General features: G+C 48.5%; 1 protein-coding gene across 1 annotated transcript in view; it reads left to right on the top strand.

Annotated features, from left to right (window-relative positions):
• The window catches only part of hsd11b2 (hydroxysteroid (11-beta) dehydrogenase 2), a 20,474-nt gene extending 10,207 nt beyond the window's left edge, over positions 1-10,267 (top strand). The window contains exons 2-5 of the mRNA XM_008295648.1: positions 2,422-2,634; positions 6,767-6,952; positions 7,261-7,398; positions 9,137-10,267. Of these exons, the coding sequence (XP_008293870.1) occupies positions 2,422-2,634; positions 6,767-6,952; positions 7,261-7,398; positions 9,137-9,537 (938 nt within the window). The 3' untranslated portion in view covers positions 9,538-10,267. The remainder of the gene's footprint in view (positions 1-2,421; positions 2,635-6,766; positions 6,953-7,260; positions 7,399-9,136) is intronic.
• The last annotated feature ends 234 nt before the right edge of the window (positions 10,268-10,501 follow it).

The following is a 10,501-nucleotide window of genomic DNA, read 5'->3' as shown; positions in this document are numbered from 1 at the left end:
GTGATGAAGGACCTTGTCTGTGCAGATGTGAACTGACCTGAGCTTGTGCTGAGTAACAGTGAAATCTGTCTGTCTGTGTTAATGTCAGCGATGGGCTCGGTTCTGCCGGCCTCAGAACCAAACCGGTAGTCTGGTACCGCTGCAGCTCTGCTGCTTTAACTGATGGTCCCGTTCAGAATCAGAACCACCTGCTGGGACTCTGGAGGTTCTCCAACGTTCTGCACCTGGACGTTGGGAACAGAACCTCATTCATCAGAGCCACAGCTCTGTCTCACCTGCAAATGGTAGAAGTGGAGCTTTAAAGGTTCTGCTTTACTCCTTTTCTCCTCAGACGAAGCCCTGAGAGCTTAACTCTCGGAGGTTCTGGGGTCTAACTGATGAGGTGTTCGCTGGTCCTGTCAAAGCTTCGCTGGTTTCCAGCTTCTTAACTCCGTCTGACCTCTGCAGCTGCTTCATCTCCGGAGAACCAGCTTCACTTGCTCGACCTTTTTACCTTCCAGCTTTATACGACAGAGTTTAAATCAACTGCAGCAGAACATGTGATCAGACAGCAGCACGGAAATCTGCAAAAACCAGAAGAGAGCAAAGAGAAAACCAGTGAAACACACTGAAGAAGCACTGGGATGATGACAAAACACTGAGAGACAGGACAAAAACAACAAGTAGTAAGATCAGGATCAATACAATAAGTGCTAATATATAATATGTGTGTGTGTGTGTGTGTGTGTGTGTGTGTGTGTGTGTGTGTGTGTGTGTGTGTGTGTGTCAGGAGCACTGAAGGAAACATGGAGCACAAAACACGAAGGTTTAAGACTTTTCTGAAAAATATTTCTTCAAAAGTCCAACATATGATCAAAAACATAAAACACACAAAATATTCTTGAACATTAAACATTTTAGAAAAATATCAGAAATATCAGCTCGTAGAATCTAAAGCTGGACTTCTGTGTTTTTGAAACGACGATTAAAACTTGAAAAGCGCTACATAAATCTGATCTATGATTAATAATGATCATTAAAGTGGAGCTGATCTGAGGACAGTCTCACTGGTTTATCATCTGTAACTTTGAACACTGTGAAGTCTGATTTCAGCTCCTTCAGAGTTTTCTGGTTTCTTTGCTCCTCTTAGACAGCAAACTGGCGTCTTGTAGGTCCTCTCACCTGAACATTCTTTATTCAACATCACAAACTCACTTGATGTCATGTGAGAACAGAACCAGTGTTTAGTGGAGTGAAGCCCGTGTGGTCCTGACTCGGTTCGGCCTCCAGCTGCAGAACACCGAGGTTTCAGTGTGACGGTGAAACAGGAGCCTCGGTCAGCAGCTCAGCTGCTGGCAGGTGAAGCCAGCGTGTGCACGTCTCAGTCAGGTGTTTGTGCAGAGCTGCAGATTTATTTCCCTCCTCAGGACGGACTCTGGACGTCCTCCAAGGACACGGAGGGAAGCGGCAGCCAGCAGCTCTTTAGACGCCGCCACAAAGGAACAAACAGAACAGCGAGTCCCGCCGCGGATCAGGTTGTAGAGCCGGGACTTCTGGGAAACGGGGAGCCGCGACGACGTGACGGATCCCACAGCGGCTGTTTCTGGGAAACAACACGTGAGCTTCTGTTTCTGTCGGAGTCAGAGGAAACCGGACTCATCGAACCCCATTCAGACTGGACCAAAGGATCCCGACCTGCAGGACCACAGAGCAGCCAGAACCCTGCTCTGGTCCACGGCTCCACAAACGCTGAGTTTTCAGCTACTTTATGTAAATCAGGTTCATCCAGTCGACCCAGTGGGGGCGGAGCCTGCTGTAGAGCACCTGTCCATCACCTGCCAGAGCGTCCGTAAACTCCTGTTTGTGGTTGTTGAGGATGCGTCACCTTCATCAGGAGGCAGTGCTCAGAGTCTCAGGTGTTCATCAAAGCTCAGCTGCCTCCAGGTGTCGGTCCTGGTGAGGATCTCAGGAGGCCTCAGGAGAACCTGACCTGTGACTTGTCCTGAACTGCAGCGTTTCAAGTCGGTTCTATTCAGTCCTCTCGACTTGAATTTAGTTTTAAACTGAAGAAGTCTGAGTTTTAATCACACAAAGTTCAGCTGAAGCCACATCATCATGTCAACACAACAATGTCCTGAAGTTCTGATCCAAATCCATTTTGTCCTGCAGCCATCCTTAATGCAGCGGGGGAACCGGTCCTGGTTTCACCGTGAGCACAGCTTCAGGCTGGTAGTTAAAAACACTGAGTGCGTTCTGGTGACTCAGCAGTTTGTTGGTTGAGTGTAACTTTATCAAAAAGACTGAAGCAAACTTTTGAGTTTGTTCTTGACCACAAACATTTGAAATATTTAAAGTGGCTTCACGGAAAAATCCCTTAAAAAATGTTCGTACTCCAGATGTGACTGTTGCAGACTTTTGATTTTCACTCTCGTGTCCCTGCAGGCTGCGACTCTGGTTTCGGTAACGCCACGGCGAAGCATCTGGACTCTCTGGGCTTCGAGGTTTTCGCCACAGTGTTGGATCTGAGTGGAGACGGAGCGCGAGAGCTGCAGAGGAGCTGCTCGACCCGACTCACCCTGCTGCAGGTGGACATCACCCAGCCGCAGCAGGTCCACCAGGCCCTGCTGGACACCAAGGCCAAGCTGGGCCTCAAAGGTAAACACCCAGGCCCCCGACACTTTGTGCTACGCTATGCTAAGCTAAGCTAGGCTATGCTAAGCTACACTATGCTAAGCTATGCTAGACTGTGCTAAGCTACGCTATGCTAGGCTATGCTAAGCGACGCTAGACTGTGCTAAGTTATGCTATTCTAAGCTAGGCTATGCTAAGCTATGATAAACACATTCACAACCTGCATTTACCGAGTCCACACTCACTTGACTGCATCTGGAGACGTTGGTGACGTGTTGAGGTTTGAAGCTTTAAGCTGCTTGGATTACGGGAAAACAGACGACGCTGGTGAAGAAGAGACTGGAGATGAAAAGGAATCAGCAGAAATGACATCATGACGCAGTTTTATGACATTTTTGTCATTAAAGTCCTGAGTGTGAGGGTTTTTTTAAACAACTGACACTACAAACAAACAAACAAACAAACAAACAAACAACAAATAAATGAATGAATAAAGCATCAGAACCAGCGGTGAGAGATTATTAGTACACATCAGATGGTGATAATCTAAAAAAACAAAAAGACAGAAGGTTTTCCTATGAAATATGGAAGTCTATATAAACATGTTAGAAGGAAAGAATCAGGATCAGGACCAGAACCAGAACATCGATGCACACTTTGAAGGCATTTTTTTCATGCAGCCTTTTTGTCTTTAAGGTCCTTTGTGTGACTTTATTCTAAACTTTTTTTGGGATCCGTGTTGCTTCCTGGAGGTCAGTCATCAGGTCTCTAAAGAGTTACCCTTCAGAAAGTAATGAGATGCAGAGAGGCAGACTGGGAGCACTGGGAGCACTGGGAGGTGATGAGGAAACCCTGGGGACAACATCTGCTCATTGTTCTGTTCATTCTGAGTTTAAGAGCAGCTTCTGGTTCTGTTGTGGTGAAACCGGGCTTCAGGTCTCTGGCTCCTCCTCCTCCTCTTGAGCTGCTGTCATCAGGTCCTCCAGCATCAGCTGCAGCTCCATCATGCTGCCACTAATGAACTTTGGATGAAAACGTTACAAAAACAGCTTTTTGTCATTTCTGACATGTTGACACTTCAGAGCAGCAGTCTGAGGCCTGATGTCTTCCAGATGTTTGCACTTATGAAGGGTTAAACTGAGGACAGAGGCAATGACTGGAGAGAGCAGCACACGAGGAACTCCCAGCAGAAGGAAAACATCCAGAGGTCCGGTGGTTCTGAGAGCACAAAGCATTCATCAGCCACAAACTGTAAGAACACAAGAACCATTGTGCTGTTCATCAGGAAGATCCACAAAGTTTAACATCCCCATGTTTCATCAAAGTCCCATTATTCTACATGTGTAGAACCAGAACCTTCCTCCTCCTGGTTCTGATCCTGTAGAACCAGAACCTTCCTCCTCCTGGTTCTAATCATGTAGAACCAGAACCTTCCTCCTCCTGGTTCTGATCCTGTAGAACCAGAACCTTCCTCCTCCTCCTGGTTCTGATCCTCCACCACTGACCCAGCTCTGACCAACAGGAACCATTCAGAGAGTTTCCTCAGAGAGCCTGAAGGAGAATCCATCCTACTGGATCAATGAATAGATGCAGCACGGATCAGAACCAGAGACCAGAGGAGCCAGTTGGTGGAGATACATTCATCTGATGGAGGAGCATCTTTCTACATCTGATGAGCAGAGCAGAGAGGAGACGTCTGGAGGTTACAACATCTGACACACTGACACAAATAAGACACAAAAGCAACAACGAGGCGCCGACAGAGAGACAACAGACGTGTCTCAGCGTCTGTAGAGGCTGTAAAAGCACAAACAGTTAAAGATCTACAGGATCCAGGATCAGGAACATCTGTGCTTCCAGGTTTTTACATTTAAGAACATTTTTACAAAAAAATTAAACTTTTATTTGTGTTTTTCAGAAACATGAAGCTCAGTGATAATAAAGGAGACAAAGTGCTCAGAGTTCAGAGGCTGAACCTCCTGCTGCCACCACTCTCTCAGTAAATGTGGAGCTGCTCCTTTAAGTGCTGCCTGGTTCTGCTGGTTCTGTGTTCTGTGGTGGAATGTGAGCTGGAGTCGGTCCAGCAGCCTTCTAGGAAATCACTGAGACAGAAGCAGAAGAAGCTGGACGTGGGAACAACGGGAGAAGGTCTGTCGGTGCAGCTGATCTCTCGTGTTTCACACTGTGAAATCAGAGTCTCCTGCGATTGGCTCCGAGCTGCTTTGTAATTAGCCCGACTGCTGGCTGCACCTTCCAGTCATTTAAGGATACGCAGTGTGTGGGTGGATGTAATAAAAGAAGTGCGGGGAAAGGTCAGCCTCGCTCTGGAACTCTGTGTGCTCCATGTGTTTGCATGAGTGTGCACTTCTGATGTGGGACGCGACATAAATCATCCAACTGCACAACTCTGAGGTTCCGTTTCTAAGAAGTGAGAATTCAGCTTCGCTGTGTTCTGGTCCTTGTTCGGTCCAAATGTCCTTTTAATCAGCAGTTTACACTCAGTAACCCACCCAAAGTGGAAACAGGTTTACAGAGAGTTTATTAACCCTTTGATCCCACAGCAGCTCGTTTGCCCACTGAGCTTCATGTTTCAGCATCAAGTCCTGCAGCTCTGAGGAACCAGAACCACATGAAGGAGGAGACAGAACTCAGAGACGTCTTCTGTCAGCAGGACTCAGAACCATGGAGACCAGAGAGGAGAAACCGTATTTTTATAATTATTTATTGTAGTGAAATGTAAAATGCTGGAACCACCGCTGTGGACCGGAACCAGCTCCATGTTCCAGCCTAAAGAGAAGTGTGACCCAGTTCATTTACAGTACCGGCCATAAAGACCAGCGCTGACTCTGACCGTAGAGACTCTGGATGAGCTCCAGGAAGTCACCTGGGCGGGTCGCTGAGGTGTCTGCATGTTGTTGTCCTGGTTATCTGTCATCAGACCCAAACAAGCTCCCACAGAGCCTCCGAGACAAAGCCTGGATCTGGGTCAGGACGAGCCTGTTTACTCTGGCAGGGCGAGGGGGCGGCCCGGTGCTGAAGTGCAGCTGAATGCGTGGCTCTGATCACAGCCCTATCTGCTGCAGCGCTAATGGACGGGATGTTACATAAAGGCAGCTTCCTCGTGTGCACGCTGACGCCAGACCTGAATGTGGAGCAAAAGTTCAGACCCTGAGCAGAGCAAGGACACGGAACCACATGCAGAGGGACCAGTGGAGTCCATGGAGGAGGAGCTCCGCATTTATGTTCATACAAAGGTTTTAAAACGACCTCTGATGGAGCCGTGACAGGTCTCCAGCTAGCTCTGCTTTATCAGCCCGTCACAGCTCCGTCCCTCATCCTGGTTCTCAACTAAAAGCCTGTTTCAATGGAGATCTTCACTGGAGTGGTCCTCCAGCCGAGGACCGGTCCCAGATTCACTTCTAATAAACTGCTGGGTCGTGTTTCGTTTGCAAAAAACCCAAACAACAAAAATACGAAGTCGCATAAAATAAAAACTGAAATCGAATCATTGGACAGCACTGTGTTTGTGCCGAGCTGCTCCCAGAGTCCTGCAGCACCGACTCCTGATCTGGAACAGGGCAGCTCCATCTGGGACGGACCTCCTGACCTGAGTCCAAACAGAGAAGAAGGAAAGGTCCAGAGTGACTCAGAACTTTCCTTCATAACTCAAAGTTTGTCCAGAATGATTAGAAATGTCAAAAAGGACCGAACCGTATCCGCACTGACCTGAAACCCGCTCAGAAGGTCCCAACACGTGTCAGATGTTGAAAGTATCTCATAAGGTCTGATCAGAACTTCATATTGCAGTGAACAGTGTGTGGAGGATGTGACGGCGCCACAGCAGCTAACCCCGACCTCCTTCTGCTCCGTCCACCGCTGAGCTGCTGCCTGGTCTCTGTAACCATGGTAACCACTGACCCTGCCCTGGTCTCCATGACAATAAGGGCTGTTTCAGTTCACGGTCAGAGCAGGACTTCCAGGCAGGAGCAGTGGGAGCAGTGGGAGCAGGGGGAGCAGTGGGAGCAGGGGGAGCAGGGGGAGCAGTGGGAGCAGAGTCTGCCTGCACACCTGCACTGTGTGAATCCACCAGCTGAAGCCTCCTGTGGTGCAGTGGCGCTGTCTCACCTGTGTGTGCTGTGTGCTGTGTGTGTGGCAGGTCTGTGGGGTTTGGTGAACAACGCTGGTGTGTGTGTGAACTTTGGAGATGCTGAACTCTCTCTGATGTCCAACTTCCGCGGCTGCATGGAGGTGAACTTCTTCGGGACGCTGAGCATCACCAAGAGCTTCCTGCCGCTGCTGAGACACAACAAGGGACGGATAGTCACCATATCCAGCCCCGCAGGTGTGTACAGACACACACACACACACACACACACACACACACACACACACACACTCACACACACACACACACACGGGGGAGGAGGGAGAACTCAGACGTCTTCTGTTAGTCAGAAGCTAAACTTTTCTTTAGTTTTTTATTTTACTGAAATGTAAAAACCTGGAACCAACTCGTTCAACATTTCAGTTGTTTCTACCTGTAAAGCTCCAGAACACCAAGACTGGACTCGTTCTTTCGTCTGCTGAGAAGCAGGAAGCTGATTGGTCGGTGTGTGTGTGATGTCATGTCCCTCTCACCTGTGTCTCCAGGCGACCAGCCGTTTCCCTGCCTGGCGGCGTACGGAGCGTCCAAAGCCGCTCTGAACCTCTTCACCAACACGCTGAGGCACGAGCTGGAGCCGTGGGGAGTCCGAGTGTCCACCATCCTGCCATCGTCCTACAGAACAGGTACCACCAGAACCCCGGTTCTGACCCACCTATTCAGAGTGACGTTGACTCTGTCATTTAGATTCTGGATAAAGGTGAAGCTCGGGTCCATGTGATGTCAGTAGATGTGTTTTAAGATCCAAATGAATCCAGCAGTGAGGGAAATGACCCGGTTCTGATTCTGCAGAAAAAAGTCCAAAAGAGGCTTAAAAGAAAACCTTCATCCGACACAGCAACAAGAAACCCGAGTGTGAAACGCAGCTCAGGTGGTGAAGGGGCAGCCTGAGCAGGTGTGGTCAGCTGGTCTCTGGTCAGTCTGGATCCAGCTCCACTTCTGGTTCCGGTTCTGCTCCTCCGGGCCTTGTATCCTGCGGTTTGGCCTCCTGCTGAGGAAAACACTCCCTGAATGAGGACCACATGTGGACAAACATCTGCTTTCCCACACAAACTGCTGACTGGCGGGTTTGGACTCCTCGGGGACGGAAGGACGTGATTGGACGAAGAGTCGCTCGCAGTCGTCCTATTGGCCGAGCGAGCGAAGCAGCTCTCAGCGTCTGTCGGGTTTAAGTGAGGATTCAGCTGGTTGGTGATGAACGAAGCAGATGTTCAGGTTTCACTGAAGTACTGCTTTCAGAACTACAGTGTGTTCAGATAACAGCAGGAAGATGTTCCGGAAGGTTCTGGAACTGGACTTGACATGTTGCGGTCAGTCTGATTCCTGCTCCTGCTGTTCGTACTCATACGTGAGTTTCTGCTTCATTGACTTTAAAGTAAAAATACTGCAAAGACGAAGAAACAGAAAAACCTGCTTCCAAACTTTTACTTGATTTCTCTTCCATTTTTTTTTTTTTTTTAAGTCCTGCATTTTCTGATTGTTGTAAAAAACATTTTTTTATCCTTTAGATGCTTATGAATATTTGTGGAACTTTTTATTAGAATTTTTCTGCATATTTTCTGCAAGTTTGAGAAAGAACGGATATTTTTTTTAAACATTTTTAGGTCATTTTGATTTGATTCTCTTGTTTTATCCGAACCTTTGGGACATTCAGACGTCCTTTATTGAACATCGAACCACACGGTGACGATCGAAACCAAAGTCTACAGACCGGAGCTTTAGCAGCTGGTCCTGGGTCTCCGACGCTTCGTTCTTCGCTCACCTCAGCGTCCCGACTAAAGCAGCACGTTGACATATAAAGACGCAGAACTGAGCAGAAACAGAACAAACATGCTTGAGGCGGCGCCGGCGTCTGATTGGACGCAGCGCTCGGCATCGGCACACTTTATCCTCATGTTTACGCTCTAATCCTGCAGGAACAGGTTTGTGTTGATGCTTCTAATCCTGCTGTTACTCGGCTCCTGGCCCATGTCCAGCACGGCCGTGAACTTCACCCGACTGTCAGATCAGCTCACACATCCCATCATGTGGTTCCAGCAGCGGCAGCGCCACCTACTGGCTGCTGGAAGGGACCTGACATATAACCTGAAACAACCTGAGACATCCTGACAAATAACCTGAAACAATTTTTCAGGATATTTCAGGATGTTTTATGATATCCTGGAACATCCTGGAACATCCTGGAACATTTTTTTTTATTGCAGCTGAAACATGATGGTATCACAGAGATCTGCTGTTTGGTTTCTTTGGCTGTTTGTACAGTTGTGTGCAGCGTTTACAGATGGTTGTACAGTGAGTTTGTGACTCGCTGTACCTGCGCACGTGTGATGCGGTTGCCGTGGTAACGCTGCTCTCTGCCTACAGGTCGCTCCAGCAACGCCGCCTACTGGGAGCAGCAGCACAAGCAGCTGCTGCAGGGCCTGTCTCCGGCGCTGCTGGAGGAGTACGGCGAGGACTACGTGGACGAGACCAAGGAGCTGTTCCACAGCTACGCCAGCCAGGCCAGCACCGACTTCAGCCCCGTGGTGGACACCATCGTCCAGGCGCTGCTAGCGCCGCAGCCGCGGCCGCAGTACTACGCTGGGCCGGGCGTCGGCCTCATGTACTTCATCCACACCTACTGTCCCTTCAGCCTCAGCAACTGGCTGCTGCAGCGGCTGTTCGTCAAGAAGAAGCTGAAGCCGCGAGCGCTGAGGAAAGAGTCGGGCTTCGAGCTGAACCTCAGCCTCCTGAACAACAACAACAACGAGGAGAAGCTGCAGTAGACGGACGGCAGCTTCACCTGCAGATAGAGGACCACCGCACTCATAGAGCTGTACCTGTTCTGTATGTCAAACTGTTGAAGGGATCATAGTGATGCACCAAAAGGTTTCTGTTTGTCTGACCAGCAGGGGGCACCGCTCCAGAACACTTCACCTGGACTGTCCAAACACACAGAGGCTCACACTGAATCATGTGCCTTCATCTCCAAACACCAGCAGAGCACCAGACACGGAGGATCCAGCAGCAGCAGCAGCAGCGCCGTTAGCATCATACTAAGCTAACAGAACCACTACCAGCCGGGTGTTATTTCAGTTTAGGGCCTTAAAGATTTTAAGTACCATTGTCAGGGAGGGTATGAATATACAAAGAGGCTTCAACAACCAATCAGGATCAGAGTTCAGACACCTCAGTCCTCGACCAATCACAGCTCCCCGTCTGCAGCAGCAGGTGTGATGCCACTGGAGGGCGGAGCCGTCTCCTTCCTGTGGTTATAGTCTCTGTGCTCCTATTGGTCAGTGATGTCATTATACAAACACAGAGAAGGTGCAGCACCAATGATTGTCCTCTGTGATGTCAGCGTATCAACAACACTTCGTCTTCTTACAGCTTCTTATAACATTTAAAAAGTTCCACAGTTGAAGTTAAAAACTCAAAACAGCAAAGTTCTAACAAACTAAATGTTTATTTCTGATTTTCTGTTGAAATGAGTTGATTCTAATCTTCAAATTTAGTTCAGTAGAAAATGCTTTTTCTTTCCTTTAACCCTCTGAACTCCAACAGCAAGTCTGAAAGACACATACACACACATACATACACACATACATACACACATACATACACACATACATACACACATACATACACACATACATACATACACACATGCATACATACATACATACACACATGCATACATACACACATACACACAGACTAAGGTGAACTCACTGAACTCACGGTCAGGAT

Source organism: Stegastes partitus, unplaced genomic scaffold, assembly GCF_000690725.1.
Source record: "Stegastes partitus isolate 25-593 unplaced genomic scaffold, Stegastes_partitus-1.0.2 Scaffold1063, whole genome shotgun sequence".
In the NCBI taxonomy this organism is placed as follows: Eukaryota; Metazoa; Chordata; class Actinopteri; family Pomacentridae; genus Stegastes; species Stegastes partitus.
The sequence above is the reverse complement of the archived record's forward strand: the minus strand, read 5'-3'. Positions and strand labels throughout refer to the sequence as shown.